Source organism: Syngnathus leptorhynchus, chromosome 3 (genome assembly GCF_054491065.1).
Source record: "Syngnathus leptorhynchus isolate UIUO chromosome 3, UIUO_Slep, whole genome shotgun sequence".
Taxonomy (NCBI): Eukaryota; Metazoa; Chordata; class Actinopteri; order Syngnathiformes; family Syngnathidae; genus Syngnathus; species Syngnathus leptorhynchus.
Window position 1 is genome coordinate 7552717 of NC_141197.1, and position 22474 is coordinate 7575190.

General features: G+C 40.0%; 1 protein-coding gene across 1 annotated transcript in view; it reads left to right on the plus strand.

The window, feature by feature from the left end:
- Positions 1–22474, plus strand: part of adamts7 (a disintegrin-like and metallopeptidase (reprolysin type) with thrombospondin type 1 motif, 7) — a 57230-nt gene that overhangs the window by 26901 nt on the left and 7855 nt on the right. Inside the window, exons 10-20 of the mRNA XM_085907761.1 lie at positions 5474–5566; positions 6178–6323; positions 8801–8970; positions 9052–9185; positions 10906–11026; positions 11596–11840; positions 14382–14523; positions 15035–15161; positions 15898–16111; positions 20426–22054; positions 22303–22455. Coding sequence (XP_085763887.1) covers positions 5474–5566; positions 6178–6323; positions 8801–8970; positions 9052–9185; positions 10906–11026; positions 11596–11840; positions 14382–14523; positions 15035–15161; positions 15898–16111; positions 20426–22054; positions 22303–22455 — 3174 coding nt within the window. The remainder of the gene's footprint in view (positions 1–5473; positions 5567–6177; positions 6324–8800; positions 8971–9051; positions 9186–10905; positions 11027–11595; positions 11841–14381; positions 14524–15034; positions 15162–15897; positions 16112–20425; positions 22055–22302; positions 22456–22474) is intronic.

Consider the following 22474-nt stretch of genomic DNA (forward strand, 5'->3'; position numbering starts at 1 on the left):
GGAAGGGCCAGGAGATATAATATTCACCTACCAGGGATCAAAAAAGGGACTGAGTCCTTGAGTACATTTATGGAAGCCAGACTTTAGGAGAACTCTGAGCTTGGGACAGAATTTGAACTGAGCTTCAAAAGCGCTGGGCTCCTGCCCCCCAGACAATGAGTCATCGCAAATGACTGTTCTAAAAGCCTGTGAGAAGAAAGGTTTTTCTCTGAAAGAAAATGTATGTTGATGATTATTATGCACCTGCAGTGATAAAGACGGGAAAGGAGCATGCTGAAGCAAAGCAAGTACTCGGAGAGAACAAGATTAGATTCCAGACACCATTTCCTGCCATGTTTCGTGTTTTCTACGACTACATTTACATGTAATCAATATTCGGGTTAAGGTCAAAACTCCAGTTTTGGAAACATTTGAAATAATGCGTTGACATGCCTGAGCGGAAAAAATTACTCGTGCATTTGAATATCCCCATTGAAATCACATTGACACCATGACACAAATCGTCATTTACGCTTTTTAATTTCTACTATCAATGAAACACATTATAGTCATGTCACTCACCACAGAAAGTTTGGCTCGAGGAAGCTGCATATATAAGCTCTTCCTTTACTACAAAGACCAAGATTCCTTGTGGATAGAGCAAGAGCGTGACCAGAACATGAACCAATACCTCCTAACTAGACCATAACTCGAAAGTGTATCCATGCTGAAATATTACGGTTAGAAAAGGGGTCTTCTTATTTGAGTTTTTGTGTGCGTTTACATGGCTTTTAAAAATATTTGGGTTCTAAGAGGGTTATTGACTGCTTGCAAGTGAGGGAAATAAGGGAAATACATGTATGTACGGCCTTGCAGGCGAACCGACGAGTGATGGAGTTCAGTTGTAGCAAATATGGTGGGACAATGGACGGTGAAAATTAGTTTGGGGTAAAACTTCAATGGAACAGCAAGATGAAGCACTTTAGACAAAATGAAGGGAAAAGGAAATGCTCTTCTTACAGGAGTCCAAATTAAGAGTTAAAGAGCATGAAAAGTTGAAGAGAAACAGCTAGAATTAAGAGTAGGGGAGAATGAGTATGGTTGCAACTCTTTTCGCTTCAAGACCTTTAACTTGCTGAATTTTTTAGTTTGAGATCTCAAGATTAACTCCAAAAACTCCACATTTCTTTACTATAAATGGTACCAATTGAAACCTCTGAAAGTATCATTTGTTCCCTATAAATGGTACCAATCGTCCATCCATCCATTTTCTGAACCGCTTAGTCCCCACGGGGGTCGCGGGCGTGCTGGAGCCTATCCCAGCCGTCATCGGGCAGTAGGCGGGGGACACCCTGAACTGGTTGCCAACCAATCGCAGGGCACACAGAGACGAACAACCATTCGTGCTCGCACTCACACCTAGGGACAATTTGGAGTGCTCAATCGGCCTATCAAGCATGTTTTTGGGATGTGGGAGGAAACCGGAGTGCCCGGCGAAAACCCACGCGGACACGGGGAGAACATGCAAACTCCACACAGGGAGGGCCGGAGGTGGAATCGAACCCGCACCCTCCTAACTGTGAGGCGGACGTGCTACCCACTGCTCCACCGAGCCGCCCTGGTACCAATCGAAACCTCTCTAAAAATATCACTCTCCTCGTGAGACCACATGGCGCTTCTTTGTTACAACTTACAATACTGCCGTTGTAACACGCTGATTAGGTAGACAAAATGCAAAAAACAGAGGCCAAACCTGGGGATATGCTTCAAAAGGAGATTTGTACAAGTAAAATAAACAAATAGGAATATTATTAATCATAAATTGAAATTCTATAAATCATCCCATCAAAGTTGAATGACATCTGTTGAAGAAACATTCCACATATGTTTAATTAAAACGTGTGTAAGGCAGGTTGCTTCTGGACTCCTTGTTGACAATTGATTATGTCTCATGAATATGAACCAGTCAGGCTTTGCCATCTGCTTCTCAGCCCGTGTATGCTGGTGTTTGATGTTACAGTATGTACTACTGGCATCTGATATGCAAATCTGACCCAAAAAAAGAGCGAAATAGAAAAGCCACAAAAGTATGGAAAGTACCTAGTATGGCACCTTGTCTGGCTTCCAACAGCTTTCAGATTCACGCTCTCCTGCAGAAACTGATATCAGATTAAATGGAAGATTAAATTTCCTCTCTGACTGCCGTGAACAGGTCATTGTCAATAATTCTCGGTCCAATATTGTACTGAACACAAGTGCTCCACAAGAGAGACCATTACTTTTGTCTTTATACAACTAATAATGTATTGCGGCACAGGAAAAGTTTGTTCTATGTACTCTGACAATATGGCCTTGGTTGCCTTATTAAAAAATCGGAACTCAGTGGCAGGAGAAGCATAGAAAGCACATGTATCTTCCCTCCAGAACTTCTATGATTTAAGCTCCTTAGAGATTAATGTCTCCAAAACTGCTATGATTTAAGCTTCTTAGAGATTAATGTCATGAAAACTAAGGAATTATGAAAAGAACCCTGTGCAGCCCCTGCAATTAGAGGACACACTAGCGGTAGTAAACAATTTCTCATATCTTACAGTAAGTACTAAGTACTGTAAGAAGTAAGTATTTACATAGACGGCAACTTTACCTCTTGCGATAACACAGACCACATATTTAAATCTTGTAACTTTTATCTATTTTGCAAACTCAACTAGTACTTCAGCGTGAAAAAGGACATTATGGAAACTTCTGAAAGAACCTCGAGGTTCACTATTACAGACAATAATGAACCTCGCCTCAAAAGTCATTGGGAAGGCACAGAAACAATTTAATTGTGTTTACAAGGAAGTGCTTGGGGGGGGGCCTTTAAAATGCCCAATGACCCACTTTGTAGGCGTTCCAACTCCTCCCTTTGGGTGGACGTTACAAAGAACCAAAGGCAAACTGTAATACATTTAAAAACTCTTTAATTCCCAATGCCATCCGGGCTTTGAATCATACTATCTCGTTAGACCTGGCTGTTAATCTGTTACCTGTTTTGCATGTGTTTGTTGTTGGTGCTGTTCTTTTGATGTTTTCTCGTGTAGAGACGAAAGACATATTTTGTTATTGCAGACATTAAATGAAACTGACTAACTTTAAATGGCTGTAAAATTGTGTGGAGATTGGAAAGACAGATTGCCCACCAACAGAAGACTTGACATTTAGTTAGATGGTGCACTTTGTATTACATACTTAATCAACAATTTGCCCCACACAGTCAACCATATTTTGACAATCAACCAACCATTTGAGTACCACCAATAATGTATAGCTGATTTATCTGGCGCCACTGATATTATTAGGCCAATTGTATTTTATTTATTTTATTTTTTTCCAGAGGATCAACTTCAGTCCTCTCGGTCAACTAAAATTTTGATAAACCCCAAACCTAAATATTTAAGAGAGTAAAAGTGAATTCTGGCTTTCTTAGGAACATTTCTGCGTGCTCAATTATTAGTGTGCACTATCAGTGTGCACAATTATTATGCAACTAAAGTAAAAATGGAAAATTTCCCATCTCACTTGTTTATTTTCATTTATTCAAGTGAAAATAATAAACAACTCAAAATTGATAAATTAACAACAAAACCAGTGACTAATATAGCCACCCTTCTTTTTAATAAGTTATCCAATTTCCATCCATGGAGTCTGTCAGCTTCTTGATCTGTTGACATTTAACTTTTTGTGCAGCAACTACCACAGCCTCCCAGCGTATATCTCCCATATAGCAAGGGCCCACAAGTTCTCAATAGAATTCAGGTCAGGTGAAGAAGGGGGCCACATGTATCATCTTTAAGGCCTTTACCGGCGAGATGTCAAGTGGAGTACTTTGATACATGTGATGGAATATTTTCCTGCATAGTCTCAGTCGATTATTACAAATTAATTTTTGCTTGAATTTGAGAGTTAATTCTAAGTCCATCTTTAACTCGAAAAAGTCCAAGCAGCTGATTTAAGTATTACCAGCCCATACCAGTAACCCGCCTCCACCTTGCTGGCGTTTGATTTGAAGTGGAGCTCTAAGGATTTTACTGATCCAGCCACGGATCCAGCTGGCCTGTCAAGAGTCACTCATCAGTCGATAAGCTCTTTGTAAAATCTGTCTTATGATATTTGCTGGTCCAGTCTTGACGTTTCAACATGTGTGTCTTGTTCAGTGGTGGTCAAGTGTCAGCCTTCAATACCTTGGCCATGTCTGTGAACACTAAACACCTGGTACTTCTGGGCACTTCAGGTAGATTGAAGATCCGGAATATGGTAGTACTGGAGGTTCATGGGTTCCTGGTAGCTTCTTCTCAAATCTTTTGCAGTTGATTTAATTTTGCCTTAAGACGTTTCTTGCGACATTGTTGACGATTTTCAATTAAACGTTTATGGTTCTGTGATCACACCCCAATAGCTGAGCAATTTCAAGAGTGCTGCATCCCTCTAATAGAGTTTTTACAATATCTTTTCTGCCCCATTTTCCTGAGGAAAAAAATCTGCCTAATAATTATGCACACTGTGATCAGGTGTTGATTTGTTCATAACACAAAAACACATCACTTGGTATGCTTGTATTAAGCATTCACGCTTATAAAGCATGGAGTTGGAAAATAGGCATGAAAATATCCATACAGTCAAGATATGCACTAATAAAACTGTACACAGTGTATTTGGACAAAAATGCTTGATATGCAAATGCACTGTGGCAAATCTAAATCTCATATGCATGTCAGTATTGTTAGCGTGCCAAAGCACCTGTGCACCTCTTAGGTGCACCCCTGCTACTTTCCAATTATTTTTCTTATCAAAATTGTGTTGGTTTTTGGTGTTCAGTCCCTGTTCTTTATTCTGTAAAATTAGATTTCAGGTCATCTCAATCATTTTTGGATAGAAATTATAAATTGATCAATTAATTGTAAATTCAATGGATTAATGATCACATTTTTTTTTTCTGTTGTTTTTAAGCATTGATTATTTTACATTAACGAAATACATTTACACTGTATAGGCCACAAGGCATACTCACCCCCACCCATTCAGCAGAAATGTCAAGGCAAGATTAATGGTGCTCTCAGTAAGCAAACTCTCCGATAAAAAGCACATTTGACCTTTCATGTTATCACTTGTCAAAACCAATTATAACTGTGTCACACACATTTCCACTTTTCCTTCTCTACCGATTATTGGGAAATATTCACAGTTGGATTTGTGTGTTAGGCCCTCAACTTTGTACCAATGACTTGAGTGCACTTTGTTCTCTCACTCACAGTCAAGAAAAGCACTGAACTGTCAAAATAAGAACAAATCTATTCTGCTTCTCGAGGCACAAAACTTGCAATGAATGTGCATGTTTATGTGTGGCCCCGTTGCTTTGACAGTTACCATACATCTCCCTAGCTTGTGTGTGAGACTTGGTGTAACCCACAGCAGGATGTTTGAAAAGTCAGACAAATGTTTTTGTCTTTTTAAGAATGTGTGTGACACATTGTGGTGTACGGTGGGAGCAACGTGCCACTCCAAGCTGGATGGGGCTGTAGATGGAACCAGTTGTGGCCAAGATAAGGTGAGTCTTTTGTTTCATCAGTTAAGATGTTGTTTATATTATTGTAGTATCAATGAAACAAAATAAAATATAAAAAGAAAAATCCCAAAGTATAATCATCCTGTTTTCTACTGTTTCTTGACAAATATGGAATCCTTTGGTTCAAAGCAAAGTTATTTCAGTTAGGGGGACCAACAAAAATTTTAATGAGATAAAAATGCCTTTGAATAATACTACTTTGTACGTTTATAAAACTACCCGCTAATATTGGAAAAAAAAGCCTGAAAATTATTAGATGTACAGTATAACATGACTTACAGGACATATTTATTGACAAATATGGGATGTGTTTTTAACTCTACCATACACCTATGAAAACTGTATTTTTTTTTTGAAAACTGTATTTTTTTAGATGATACCAAAATAAAATTAATCCAAAAAAGTCTTCACCAAAATGGAATGAAATGTTTCTCATTGACTTGGAAAATGTAATCTACATTTTATTTACAAATAAAATTAAATGATTATTTTTCTTATTATTTGTATTATATTATTATTATTACTACTACATTAACAAATGAACATCAAGTGTTGATTTACTCACTCTTCTAAACGTGTTATTTTCTTGCCAGTGGTGTTTCAGTGGGCAGTGTATCACAGCTGGACATTACCCTGACAGTGTCAACGGAGGCTGGGGTACGTGGAGTCAGTGGTCATCCTGTTCAAGGTCATGTGGGGCAGGAGTTGAGAGTGCCCAGAGGGACTGTGATGACCCAGTGTAAGTATTATTTTTTTTATGCAATAAGTTTTTCAACCAAGTTTATATACTCGTACTGATCATGCATTTCATTAGTTACACTGCACAGTCGAATTACCGTATTTTCACACTTAAAAACCTTTCATTTTCTCAAAGAACGAAGGTGGGCCTTTTAATAAGGTGAGCCTTTTGTGTGAACCGAACTCCAAAATCTGATTGAATTCGCATCCTCTGAACTGTAAACTGTAGATGTGCTAACCAGTGCAGCGCCGTGTACTGGAAAAATATTCAAAATTTGCCCTAAATAGTATTTTCAAAATACGTATACAATGCTTTATTGACAGCATATGTTGCCTAAAAGTTTTTAATAAGCCAGACATTTATTTATTTATAAAAAAATTATAAATAAACCAATTGGATTTAAATTGGACGTTTTATAGAAGTCTCTATACTCAAAGTGCTCACAGTAGATGTATTATTAATTCGCTCACTCATTCACACTCTGTTGGTAGTAAACTATTTATGTAACCACAGCTGCCCTGCGGTAGGCTGACAGCAGTGCGGCTGTCTGTGTGTGCCCATGGCCCCTCCGGCCACCACCAAACATTTGCACATCGACCAGTTTGCAAGCTGTGTGAGGTTGAAGTAATACCAAGTTCTACAAATACACACCAGGGATCCAAAGTATTTATATTCTGTGTGTTTACTTTATTTATTGTTAACATCATAACAAACGCAAATCAATTGTTTCCATATTAACCCAACCCCCACCCTCCTGCTAAATAATTTTGCTCAGATAGGAAATAATATTCCATTGTATCATTTTCTGCCCGAGAACAATTCAAGACCAGAGAGTGCGCAAATTGTGGCAGTCACGCACATGTGATTTGTCAAGGGGTGGGGGATTACCGTTACGGCTGTCACATTTTTAGGCTCCTATAGTTTGTGTGTTTAAATATGTTTCGAGTGTGTTTAAAAGTACAGCTGTCACGTGCCAAAACGGAATCAATCCGCAAAGACGAGGCGACGGCGAGGGTATAAAGCGTCTGCCGCGTGTCTAAACGAAATCGTATATGGGTGGTTGTGGATGGTGGGTGGTTCTTCCCCTCCACATCTTCATCCTTTGTCTTCTCGACATCTCATTCTGCCTTCCTTCCATTGTCCTCCACACTGACATAACAGTCAAAATTACAGACGTAACAAATTAGTATTCAGTGATTTCACTACCAAAATACAGACAATCGGAATTAGTATTCAGTGATTTCACTACCAAAATACGGACAATCGGAATTAGCATTCAGTGATTTCATTACCAAAATACAGACAATCCGTAACATTTGCCAGCTTTAATAATTGAATCAGAATCACCAAATTTCATTTCACAGGGAAGAGTGGCCTTTATTAAAAACCGCAAGCAACTGCAGCACTCTATAGTGACCACCATAGATGCTTGAATACAGCGACTCTGCACTTGAAGTGCAATTTAGTGTTGTGTTTGCATTTGGGTAATAACATAATTGTTCTGGGTGAAAATTAATACGTTATAATTATAAATAATTATTATATTACCGATTGGGGTAGTGATCATGTAGGAACGTCCTATCCTTTAAGCATAAGTAGTCATAAAGTTCAAACAGCCTTTACCCACTACCGTCTTTGTGGTCGCACAATGGAGTGCTGTTCCGACTTCTTATCAAATGCCTTTAAATTAATCGCAAAGATTTAAATCACTAGCGTTAAGGTTTAGGCGGTTTGGCTTTGTACGGTCTTCGTACATCCATTTAAAATGATGGGGAAAAAATTGAGGTCTATGACCAAACCGCTTCAGACATAAAGTCGATCATAGTCAATATGGCCTTAAAAACGAGTATGGAGGAAAAACTGTGTAAATGCATACATGACATTTTGACTGCTGTGAGGTGAGGAGAGGTTATTCAATTCACACTTGTCATTATGTCACTGCCTGTCTCTTATGGAGTGACACAGATGGTTTGATAATATTGTTGTTATCTAAACCCACGTCTTTCCTGGTACTTTGTTAACGCTACAACATAGTTATATACTAGATCTCTGCAGATATTTTTGTAATATGATAGTTATTTAAAATGTCACGTTAGCATACCGTATCGTTTAGCCCACTGTTGCTGGTTCATGTCTGTTCTTGGTGTTGGATTTTGACAAATAGATTTGCCCCAAAAGTGCGAGTTATACTCCGGTGCGACTTATAAATGGTTTTTTTTTTCACTTTATTGTGCATTTTATGGCTGGTGCGACTTGTACTCCGGCGCGACTTATAGTCAGAAAATTACGGTACCTGTAGCAGGATCAATCTGAAACTTGAAGCCCTCGTTGAGGCTCATGATCTTTTGGGGGGCAATCCTCACTTTCCCTCACTTTTCACTCACGCTTTCCTCACACCAGGATCTCGACTATGTTAAGGGAAGCACTGAAATCCATAAGCAATTAACTGTTTCGATCCTAACAACATTGTCCTTCAGTCCCAGGAACAGAGGCAAGTACTGCCTGGGAGAAAGACAGCGGTATCGGATCTGTAACACAACACCATGTCCACAAAATGTGCCCACTTTTCGAGATATGCAGTGCAATCACTTTAACAGTGCACTCTACAAGGGCAAATTCTACAAGTGGGTGGCAGTCATAAGCAGAGGTGAGCGAGCCGATATGATTCAAATTGACAATTTCACAGTCACACCATGTCTCACACTTGCGTGTCCATGTTCTGCTTCAGTCAGTCCTTGCGAACTCCACTGTCGTCCGCTCAATGAGGACTTCTCTGAAAAGATGCTTGATGCTGTCACTGATGGTACGCCATGTTTCGAAGGAAACAAAAGCAGAGACATGTGCATCAACGGCATTTGTAAGGTAGCAGTATGTCTCATACATTTCAAAGAGAATATTTGTTCAATTAATTTAAACCACAGGTATAGACAGTACTACATATTGTATTCCTTTTCTGTGTTTGTTGAAATGCTGAAATTGCTACATCCCCCCTACAGGCGAGTGTTATGCATTTGACATTTTGCATTGCATGTTATTCAAAATACTGTGGCCATCATTTTCAAGATAACATCCACTTGACAGTCCAGGCCGAAATGCCATTTACTGATATACTCTTTGGATATGGATTAGACTCCAGATTTCATGACATTTTGTGACATTTTTGTCCGACACTCATTTTTTCACAATTTTTCTATCATAGCAACAAGGTTATCCGGTAATCCATTTTTCTATAGTGCTTGTCTTTCTTAGGGGCAAAGATGACTTTGGGCATGTACCCCACACACGTCCAGGTCCAGGTTGCAAGTCAATTTCTCGCCACACAGACAAACAACGGTTGAACCAACACGTGGCCAAATTTAAGATTTAAATCAAAGCCAAGTAAAGATAACTACATTCACTGACATACCGTGTGTTTAATTGCCATTTACAAGTACAAATTTGTCAAATTTGTAATTGCAAAAAACAGCTATTAGCCAACCTTGATTATTCACCAAGTGAGGATTTTCTTAAATTAATCCAAAAATTTTACATTTAATAGTACTTGCTAAAAAGGCTAACATATTCATCTTGATAACACCCGTTATTACAAACTTGAAAAAATTTTACCATTTCATGCCAAAATACCTGATTAAATTACCGTATTTTTTTAACTATAAGGCGCACTGGACAATAAGGCGCACCTTCAACGGATGGCCCGTTTCAATTATTTGTCCTTATATAAGGCGCACCGGACTATAAGGCGCACCATTAATGCATCATGTCAGATTTTTAATCCAAATCAAATCATTCTCCATTTTATCTTTTTTATTTCAACTTCAGACGCAACAAATTACTTTACAATCACAAAATAATGATCTGTAGTTTTTTTGATTTATGATTCATAGTCTTCAGCGGGCCACTTATGATTGATTTCATGACGCAATGCTTCGGGCCAATTTAAATTTAGGAATTTGGTCCATATATATAAGGCGCACCGGACTATAAGGTGCACTGTGGCCTTTTGAGAAAATTTTAGGTTTTTAGATGCGCCTTATAGTCCGGAAAATACGCTAGTACCCACTCTGCATAAGAGTTTCTATTGAAAAGTTCTCCTGAAAAATACCTTTGACGTTACCCATTCCTAATAGCTGTCTTATTGAAATGATTACCCATTCGACCAATTATTTTAGTTACCTGTACCCGTACAAGCATGAAGTATTTGAGCTCCTTGATCAGGATTACATGAGCATTGCCTGCTGTGTATGAACAACTGGAAATAAGTCAAGTTTATTATGACTTAAGTAAAATAAAACAAGATAATTTGTTGAATTAAAAAAAATCAATTTGAGGAAGGCTTTAAATTTTTTTTCAACCCTGTGTGACGATTGTGTAAAGGTGTGCATGCATGTCTTCAGTTGTGATTATCCTTCTAAACATACATTCACAGTGTTTGCATTCATCCACCCATCTGACATTGCAGCTAAGAGTTATTCAAATATCTATTCAGTATGATGTTTTGAGGTTAGTGGGGTTTTTTTTGCCATTGTTGTGCTATTAGTGGAGTCCATGTTTAGTGTTAAGTGTTCTTGCATGCCTATCACAGAATGTCGGCTGTGACTACGTGATTGAGTCAAGCGCTGTGGAGGATCGATGCGGAGTGTGTCTTGGTAATGGCTCCACCTGTGCAACTGTGAGGAAAACGTTTGAAAAGAGCGAAGGACTTGGTATGTTTCTCACAATTTGTCGCAATCTCAACCGATTTCTCGACCTAGTTGATTATAATTGGAATGAATGCTCTTACTATAAATGCTTTTCAACTCAGAATGGACCCCATTGTCGATTGTTTCTGACTTGGCAATCATTCTTGCCGCAAAAGTCTGTTGGAAGCCCTTTTTAGTCTCCCTTTAAAATTATGCTTGATTTGTGAGGAGCATATATGTATGTAAAGAGCAGTATTGCTGAATATTTTTCAAAAGGGCAGAATACTCTTCACCGTCTTATGCTAAAAAATTGTTTTTATAATGACAATCCATCCCGCCGGGCAGCACTGTCAAGAATCATCTCACGAATGTATACCCCGTTGAAAAGGGTTAGGGTTCATGGAAATTGTTTAATGCTAATAAACCTTGTTACAAGATAGAAATAATCTACAACTCTTTCCCGAATTGTATTCCTTACGTTTATGAAATAGTGAAATAGACTTGCTATTATTGAATACATCCTGTTTCATAATGTATGCATGAACTGTGATTTTATAAGCATTGTCATTTAAATGAAATGCTTTGTCATCAAGGTTATGTGGACATTGGACTCATCCCAGAGGGATCGTGGGACATAAGGATTGAGGAGATGGCTGAAGCTGGGAATTTCCTAGCGCTCAGAGGTGACGGCCCCAACAAGTATTATCTGAATGGCGGCTGGACTATACAATGGAATGGCGAGTACAAGGCGGCCGGGGCTGTATTTACATATGAACGGACAGGACATCTAGAGAATCTGACCTCACCTGGACCCACCATGGAACCACTATGGATTCAGGTGCGATTGATCATGAAATTCAGTGGGTTTTTTTTGTTTTGTTTTTAAATGATACTATGCAGTTGCATGAGTCAGTTTAGGGCCAGTCTATTTAACATATCACAAATCTCAACATATTACATTTCTTCAGTTTGTTTTAGATTGTACTAAGGTCACTATTAGAGGCAATTATTTAATCTTTGAAAAGTTTTAAGAATGTAACATAACCTTGCTGTAGTCATGCGAGGATCATTAATAGTTCACATATTGCTGGACTATTTCTCAACCATTTCTCTGTGCTGCTTGTGCTCTCTTTTTGCTCACTTTCTACATAAGATGACTTCTAAGGAAAGTTTTTTTTTTAATGGTAGATGAAAAGGCATCTGATTATATGGCATCCTCTTCTAATGTGAATAGCAGACCTCAAGGCTTGCCCCCCCCCCCCCAACAACCACCTCATCTCATGACCACCAGCAAATCTATTTCAAAAGACGGTGCATTAGTGTCATCTGGCTCCCTACTTGAACAACGAGGTTGCTGCTCTTATAAAAATGGTTTCAAATATGCTTTTAGCAGTATCAAAGATATGCATTTGATATTTTCAAAAAAATCATCAATGAACATGTAGATTAACTGGAAAAGAAAAAAATTAGAGGGAATAGTGGACACATGGAAAGACTTGAATGCGAGCCACATACCTAGCCTAAATTGGCGCGCTCATGTTGGCGAGTCAAAGGGTGACTAACAACAATTCCTTTGGCTGCTGACATTGAAAGATAAATTTTTCCTAGCCATAATGGTGCGCCACATGTTCTGTATTTTTTTTTTGGGCGAGATACTTTTTGACAACTACAAAGAGGAGTGGAGATCTCAAATTTATAGCAATGTCTCTGTACTACCAGTCAAAAAGGCCCCAAACATATTGCTATTGCACTGCAAGAAGAAAGGCAATGTTGAAAGAAAGGCGGAAGACGCCCCATTTTCCATTTAACATTTTGTCACATTTTAACAAAACATTTACATTTAGTTATTCTTATTATTATTATTTTGCCTCTCATAATATGGATCAGACAGATGTGTGAGCTGTTGGGCTGCCGGTAGGTAAGCCATGGATGAATCCTAGAAAAAAAAAAGTTTATTGAAAAAAACTAAAAAAAAAAAAAAGAAGGTTGATTGATATGCCCTACATTAATTTATATGAAATACAAGCATCACTCACATAACGTCATAGATAAAAACTTGGGTGCAAATATGCAATTAATAATCCCAATTAGCGATTATTTTGCAAATATCTTTTTGACACAGTTAAGCAAAATATTATGTTTTAACTGAAGCTCAAAACTGCTCCACATTACTGAACGCAACTGAGGATGTGTGTGTTGCATCAAAAGAGAAAGATGGGCATTCATTTTCGTCAAAGCCCCCCCATTCCTTGCTCATTGGTTTTTGATGCGTAAAAGTCCATCTGCTACTGCGCGTACGTGTCGGCATTCATTACACATTTACTCTCGACTGAGGGTACTTGTCAATGGGACAAAGAAACACAGAATTTTTGGTCCGCTGCAGGTGGGTCGTTAAAGTTTCATCAATACAAAGAGAACTCAAATCAATAGATGTTGACCGTGTTATTTGAAAGTAAGCATCTACATCTTTGTACAGAGATGAAAATGTTTCTGTTCCAAAAAGAAATCGGATCGTGCATTCTGCCGCACAGCTCTTTGATTTCATGAAAGCAACACACACTTCTGCATATGCAGCCACCCCCCAATAAGAATAAACCATGAGTGTTGCTGTGTTGTCTTTTTATAAGGAAAAAAAAAGCCTTTTTTTTTTAACTCCTAGCAAATTATTTTATATGTCCCAATGGCTCTTTGAGTATTTAAAGTTGGTGACCCCTGATTTAGATTTTTTTTTTTTTTTTTTTAAATATTCCTGCAGTAGAATGATCCAATCAAAGTGCAGACGTAAATCCCATTGAGCAGCTATGCCTAGACTTGAAAATTACTGCTTTCAAATGGTGTCTGTCCAATCTGACTTCGATGGATCTTCTTTGCAAAGAACAATGGGCAAAACAAGCCAATGTCCAGATCTGCAAAGCTGGGAGGTAAATACCCGAGAGATGCAGAAGATGTGCAGCAGTAATTGCATCGAAAGTACCCTTCAAACTATTGACTCTGGGGGCTGAATACAAATGCAATTCTTCCATGCGTTTCACATTTCTCAGATTTGGATATGCCTACAATTTTGAAAGGTTTCTTTGTCACTTGGAAAATCCTAAACCCAAAAGGTGTTCCGTTACGTTTTATAATAATTAAATGTCACGTAAAAATTTCACATTATATTTTCTAAATCATCACCAATCATCGTTTGTTTGACTTGACTATGACATTTCAAGAACAAATATGTCAGCTGTTTTCTAAATTCATATGTTAGTAATTTAATTCATCATTCAATTCATTTCGACAAAATAGCGGGACTGACTCACAAATTCAATGATGCTGCTCTCTTAACTGATTCAGTTGATTTTGCCTCACACAAAGTGTTTGTTGGACTTTTTTGTAGCTCCTCTTTCAAGAGACCAATCCAGGAGTGCGCTATGAGTACACAATCAGTCAAAATATTTCTGAAGACAATAACAGCTCCGCCTCAATTTTCTTCTGGAAGTGTGGATCATGGAGTGAATGTAGTGCCACCTGTGGAGAAGGTAGGGGAACATACCACTTGTTTGTTGAGTTGCAAAATAAAGAAAACATTTTATGCATGTTTTTCCAACTCAAAACTGTCCCTTGGTATTCTACAAACATTACTGTACATGCTTTCAATAAAATACCTCAAGGATAAAGAGGCTGCTGCCTGGGTTTAGCAACCATCAAGGCTTTTCTGGCCACCTTTTGACATTTTGCTGCAAAGTATATATCGTACATAATAATGGTCCGGATCTATTGAAAAGTGTGAGCGTCTCAGCAGACTTGCGTATTTTCAGTCTCTTCTGCATTACATAGCAGACTAGCTCTCGTTTTCAGTGAATCAAAGTCCTTTTTCTTGCCACATATTCATTGTTTTACCGAGTCACACTAAAACAAGGTAAATGTGTACAAAAGAATGCAAATGAGATTCGTCTTTGACGACTTTCAATTGCACACCTCTTCTGGTGCATTGAAAATAGATGGTGCATTTTTCCTGGCGCAAAACCTCTCATTTCATGATCATTGCAGGTGTTCAAAGGCAAATTTTTCACTGTGTGGAAAGAACCAATGGAATAGTGGATGAGTCATCATGTGACCCTTTAACCCGACCTGATGACAACCAAACAACCTGTAACAAGGAGCCTTGTCCAGCTATGTGAGTCCATATTTGCAATTTGCCTGTAATGACATTTTGTTCATTGAGTCTTATAATTCTACTCAAGGTTATATCATCAAGTACATAGTACCATAAAGGGTTGGTAGAAGTCCATTACTTTTTAGTCAGAAAACCACAGTACTCTGCACTCAGTATTGTCAGTTCCCTTTTAAATTTCTATTTCACTTCCACTGGCAACAGACAAGAAAGATAATTTTTGATGCGTCATAAAACGTTCCAACTGAAAGAAAAAGTGACTTTGAAGAGGAAACGGTATTGGAGAGCAGTTGAATCGCTTTGATTTTTTTTTTCACTCTTAAGGACACTTGTTGAGCTTTAAATCGCACACATTTTGAAAAATTGCAAGACTGGGTCAAGTATAGACATTCAGCTGACACTTGACACAATAGTTGGTTATTTGTTGCTTAAAAGTACATGTTGAATAAAAAACAGCATGTTCTTCCTCAGCCAACGTCCTACTACTGATCACGTTTGCAGTTCTTAGTTTCTTAACAAACACATGTGCTAATGAGTAATATTCAGAGCCAGTGCGTGTGCGTGTGTGTGTTTGGATTGATGCATTAAGCCTCACATGTACACACGCATGCTCTTGTTTATCGTATTTGCTCTAAAAGGTCAAATGCTTGAGTCATTGTCTCTGAGGTCTACTGTGAAATTTGACAGTTTCCATCACAATTATGTCACAATTCAACTAAATCTGTGTCTCTGAGTGCAGATGGTGGGTGGGTGAGTGGCAGAAATGCTCTGCAAGCTGTGGGAACTCTGGCGTGACGAAAAGAACAGTGTTGTGCATACAAGCCGTCAGCGAGGAAGATCAGAAAGCCCTCCAGCCCAGTGAGTGTGAACACATCCCAAAACCCGAGTTCGTCTTGTCCTGTAACACAGAGATCCCATGCCCGGCCGATTGGATCACTGGGAGTTGGTCAAAGGTGAGTGTAGCTGTTAATATAAACATAGCAGGAGAAATATTCTCTGCTTTATATTTCAATATCGTTTTTACGTGCAGGATTTCATGCTTGTCTTTTGTTGATTAGTTTTGGGTTTAAGTCAAAGTCAAAGTCTGCTTTATTGTCAACTTCTTCACATGTCAAGACACACAAAGAGATCGAAACCCTAACCCTATCCCACGGTGAGAAGGCATATCACATATTATATATATATATATATATATATATATATATATATATATATATATATATATATATATATATATATATATAATATTATATTATATTATATTATATTGGTCCACGAACAAACAAAACATTCAAGTAAACAAAACAAAAAGTAAAAACAAGAAGTACATACAATGACTAAATAAAAGCAATGAATAAATAAATAAATAAATAAATAAATAAATAAATAAATAAATAAGAGCAACATGGTTGGAATGGAGCAAGTGTGCATACAGCAGAACATAGCGCAAAGTACAGGAGGAGTAGTGCAAGGCAGCCAATGTGGCCCAAAAGACCAGGACGCTATGCAGCTGAGGGTGGAGGGGGGAGAGAGTTCAGGATCCTAACAGCGTGGAGTATAAAGCTGTTGGTGAGTCTGGGGGTGCGGGAGCGCAGGCTTCTGTACCTCTTCCTAGAGGGCAGTAGATGAAACAAATTTGAGCGGGGTGATTCACATCACTCACAATCGTGGTCGCCTTGCGGGTGAGATGGGAGGCGTAAATGTCCTTCAGGGAGGGGAGTGAAGCACCAATAATCCTACCAGCTGTGTTCACTATGCGCTGCATGGCCTTCATGTTGTATTTAGTGCAGCTACCACCCCACACAGCGATACAACTGGAGAGGACGCTCTCAATGGTGCCACGGTAGAATGTGGTCATGATGGCTGGTGGAGCACTTGCTTGCCTGAGCTTCCGCAGGAAGTACAGGCGGTGCTGAGCTTTCTTTGCCAGTGACTCAGTGTTGGTGGTCCAGGAGAGGTATTCACTGATGTGCACTCCCAGGAATCTGGTGCTGCTCACTCTCTCCACCACAGCACCACTGATGGTCAGTGGCATGTGTTGGGCGTGACCCTTCCGGAAGTCAACAACAATCTTCTTGGTCTTGCTGACGTTCAGCAAGAGGTTGTTGTCCCTGCACCATGTGACCAGAAGGTCGACTTCCGACCTGTATTGAGTCTCGTCGCCCTTGGTGATGAGACCCACCAGAGTCGTGCCGTCAGCAAATTTCAGCATGCGGCTGTTGCTGTAGGTTGCAGTGCAGTCATGCGTCAGCAGGGTGAAGAGCAGCGGACTGAGCACGCAGCCTTGGGGGGCCCCCGTGCTCAGCGTGATGCTCCTTGAGATACTGTCGCCAACACATACTACTTGAGGCCTCTGACAGAGGAAGTCCAGTAGCCAGTTGCAGAGGTAGGTACTGAGTCCCAGTTTGTCGAGTTTGCAGATGAGTAGCTGTAGTACAATGGTGTTGAATGCAGAACTGAAGTCCACAAACAGCAATCTCACATATGTCTATTTTTTTCCAGGTGGGTGAGGGTTGAGTGGAGGGCAGAGCAGGTTGCATCCTCAGAGGACTGTTTGGCTCGGTACGCAAACTGGAAGGGGTCAAGGGTGGGGGGGAGAACGGATCTGATGTGTGTCATGACAAGCCGCTCAAAGCACTTCATGATAATGGGTGTCACTGCCACGGGGCATTAGTCATTGGAGCAGTCTTCTTCGGCACAGGTATGATGGTGGCAGCCTTAAAACATGAGGGGACGATGGCTTGCCGCAGGGAAATGTTAAAGATGTCTGTGAAGACACCCTCAAGCTCATCAGCACAGTCCTTCAGCGCTCGACCTGGGATGTTGTCTGGGCCTGCCGCCTTACGAATGTTGATAGCAACAAGTGTCCTCCTCACGCTATCGGCAGAGAGGCACAGGGGCTGTTCGTGTGGAGGGGTCTTCAGCAGGCAAATGCTGTTCTGAGCGTCAAAGCGAGCAAAGAAGCGGTTCAGATCATTGAGCAGAGGGATGTTGCCCTCACAGCTCTGCGACTCGGGCTTGTAGTCCGTGATGGTCTGAATGCTTTGCCATAGGCTCCGTGCGTTCCTGCTATCTTTGAAGTGGGCGGTAATCTTGCAAGTGAACGCTTCCTTGATGCTCCGGGATAGGTTGACCCTCGCTGTTCTCATGCCAGCTTCATCCCCAGCTCTGTAGGCTTTGTCTCTGGCCCTCAGCAGCCTGAGGACAGACAGACCCTGTCAGCCATGGCTTCCAGTTAGCCCGAGAGATGATGTATTTTGTGTGTGTCACATCAACAATGCACTTTATGATGTAAGAGGTTACAGAGTCTGTATACTCTTCTATGTCAGCCTGATTGCTGTAAGTGGCTGCCTGCTTAAACATTTTCCAGTATGTTGTGTCAAAGCAGTCTTGAAGAGCATCAGAGGCCCCCTCAGGCCACACTCTTACCCGCTTGCGAACCGTCTTTCTTATTGTGTTGAAAGCCTATAGATAATAATTCTACTATTTACCACTTCTACTTCCTATTTTCTCTCCAAGCACATGGTGTGCCAGAAAAGATTATTTTGCGATCCTCCAAAGTTCCATTGTCATGGCAACCGTGATGCCATCCACATCTTTGAAGCAGGTCTCTTGATGACCCCATTAACTTGAGGAAAAAGGAAAAATTCAGACAAAGGCAGTTGTCGTTAATGAAAACTAACTAACTAACTAAAACTCAATTAAAAAAACGAACTGAAATGATTGCTTACGTTTATGAAGCTACTGCACATAAAAGTAACTATAATTATAGTCTTTGTATATTAATACATGAAGTTTCAGGATTCATGTTAAATCTATCTATTTATTGCGGTACATCTGTCAGCTGTTTAAAAATGGTAGTTTATTTACATTAACACACATCTTTGTCTCTCTCTCTCGCTCTCGCTCTCTCTCGCTCTCTCTCACTCTCTACTATCTATCCATCTCTCTGTCTCTCTCTGTCTCTCTCTGTCTCTCAGTCTCTCTCTGTCTCTCAGTCTCTGTCTCTCTGTCTATCATATAGTGATAAATCCATACCTATCAGGTGACAGGGACTGTCCAATGCTTTGGGCATGGTGAGCGCATTTGTTGTCATGGTGAAGCTACCCCGAATTCACCTGACGCAACCTCTCCTGCATCTAATGAATCAAACATAGCAGCTAGTTAATCGTCTGGGTCACATTAAAGTCAAAGTCAAAAACAAAGTCAGATTTATTGTCAATTTCTTCACATGTTAAGACACACAAAGAGATCGAAATTACGTTTCCCACCGTCCCACGGTGACTAGACACATTACACAACACATACAAGCAAATAGCACAAAGAGTAAAAACGAATAGATGAGCGATGAATAAGTAATAAGCAAATAACCCAAATAAATAAACAATAAATAAATAAATAGCTGAAAAATGCCCCAACTCACTTGAGATCCCAATGAGAACAAGTGTAAAGGAAAATGGATGGAGATATTTAAAGTATGACTGTGTTTCACACTCACTATATTGGTCCTTGACCTGACAGGATTGTCTCAAGCAAAACACTTCTTGTGTATTATTGTGCTCACCATCCTGCAACTTTTAAGTCTTCAGCTTTCTAGCAGATGCATGAAGGTTTATGTGTCAAAAGGAGGTCGTGTTTGGAGCTGTTCAAAATGTCCCCCAGTTTAGGAAGAGAATGCTTCTACTTGCCTCAAATCATTCTATATTGGCGCATCATTTTTTGTTATATGATTATTTGGACTCACACAAATGTCTTGATTAGCCATTTTTTCCAGTGTCAATCGTAACATTCACATTTTAGATATAACATGGGATTTCTTTTTTGTCAAAGAACAGGAAGTATTTTTATAGCTCAGATTTAATTCATTCATTCTTTCATTCATCATCTGAACCGCTTATCCTCACGAGGGTTGTGGGCGTGCTGAATCCTATCCCAGCAGTCTTTTGGCGGTAGGCAGGTACACCCTGAACTGGTCACCAGCCAGCCAATCCCAGGGATTTCAATAGGCATATGTATAATCCTGAGTATGGACATTCATACATGATATATTATGTCCCAAAAGTGTTTTTAGGACATTTTAATTTCAACAAATACATTACAATGGGTCAGATTTGTGAATATAGTACAAGTAAATGTTGCCTGTCATATAATTGCAATTATTATAATAATAATAATTATAATAATAATTACATGCTTTCACTTTGTCAAAGTCGCTGTCACAGTGAGAGATTGGACTAATGGTTTCTGTCATCGCCTTGTCCATGCAGTGTTCACTAACGTGTGGAAGAGGACTACGTCGGCGTAACGTTACCTGCTCCAGAAACACTGGCGTTGACTGCGACCTGCAGCAGAAGCCCCTCTCTCTCAGTACCTGTTCAATTCAGGACTGTCCACAAATCGTGGATAATTTTGGTGACAATGACTCGTCGGGAAGTGGATGGACAAGTGAAGACGTGTTGAATGAAATTAATTTCATACCTGTGGCCAAACTGCCTCCGAAGTACAGTCCCACCAAAGTCCAATTAAAAAATGAGAATCCAAATGACTTGAATAACATTTTTGAGGACTTTCATTATCACAATAAGATAGAAAGTGAAGACAATGCTCCTAAAGTGGATGACTTTTACTATGACTACAACTTCATCAATTTCCATGAAGACTTAACAAACGAGCGTGGCGAAATCGATTTTTTATATGAGGAAGAACCAACTGGCCGTGTGAAAGACACAAGTCATTCTTCGAAACCTGCAGAACCACAGAGCATTACTAAAAACAACCTGAAGGACAACGGAAAGCCTGGAGATGGAGAAGCCGCTCAAAAGAATTCTGAAAGTTTTGACGACTACCTTGCTCAGGATTATCTTCTGCCTGTCTCCGCCACTCGGCCACCACCGGGACATTCATTCCGAAAAGATGGGATGAAAGATCACCTGTGGTCTGAAAACAATAACACAAGCCCCCCTCTGGATGCCACCACCAGGGAGCCCACACGTAGCAAAAATATGGGGCATGATAGAGAAGATGTTAAAAATAACCACAATTCCACAGAGGAGGAACGACACTCTGGGGAATTAACTCCATCACACGCTGCTTCGGTTCCTCGAATACACGCAGAGAACAGTCACACTGTCACATTGACAGCAAACACCCGAAGAGAGAACGATTTAAAATTGCACCCAACTTACACTATGCCACAAACCCTTAAGGTTTTAAAAACCTCAGTGCAAGGAAATGTAGGAGATTCCGAATTCGATTTTACACAAGCTACCAGTGAATCCAAAACATTTTCACCAGATTTTAGACTGGAAAATGTGCATCCAACCCATCTCAGTCCAGACTTGGTTACCATTAATGATGATGATTCCAGCGTGTCTGACAGTGGCCTCAGTATGACCTCACTGCCTCCCTCTGACAGTTCCACTCCTCCCTATTTCCCAGATCTGTACATGTCAGGTAATCAAAAGGCTCCTGATGACACCATGTTGTCTGCTGGAACACAATTCCAGCCGCCTACAAACCAGGAAGGATACACTCAGCCTCCCCCAGATGATTTTCAGCCAGCAACAGCGGAACAAACTCTAACAGAAGCCTCTCCTGAAAGGACTTCAGCAGATTCCTTTTTGTACACATTAGAACTTCCCTTTGATGACTATGACTACAATCAAATTTCAACTCCCCCGACTGTAATATCTGGTATTACGAATGATCCTGACTCTTCACACATTGTCCCAATGTTGACGACTGGAGCCTCTCAACCTATCACCACACAGAAAACAATGATGGATATCTCACCAACCCGACAGTCAGATCTTTGGACACTTCCTCACACAATATTAGAACAAACACCAGCCGCCACACAAGTTGCAGCTTTTTGGGTCACCGGCAACTGGAGTTCTGTAAGTCTTTGTGAATTAATTACACTCTTGTTGCATTATAGCAGAGGAACAAAAGTGTCTGTCTCACTTTTTTTTCTAGTTTTAATTTGTTGCCCGCAGGTATTAAGTTGAAAGAAATCCTAACAAACACAATTTTAAGAGTAAGCTAAGATTATACTAGAAATGAAGTGAGGTTGCGCATGTAGTCACTTGCTCATCCGGTGAACAGCTTTTTGTTTGTTGGGATTTGTGACTGTGTTTCTGGACAGTGCTCCACAAGCTGTGGTCTGGGTGCCATCTGGAGGACTTTGACCTGCAGTACTGGTTCAGAGTCTGATTGCGACTCAGCCAAGAGGCCCACACCCGCCCAGCGTTGTTACTTGCGCCCCTGCTCCATGTGGAGAGTTGGGGAATGGACCAAGGTGAGCTGGGTCTTGTTTG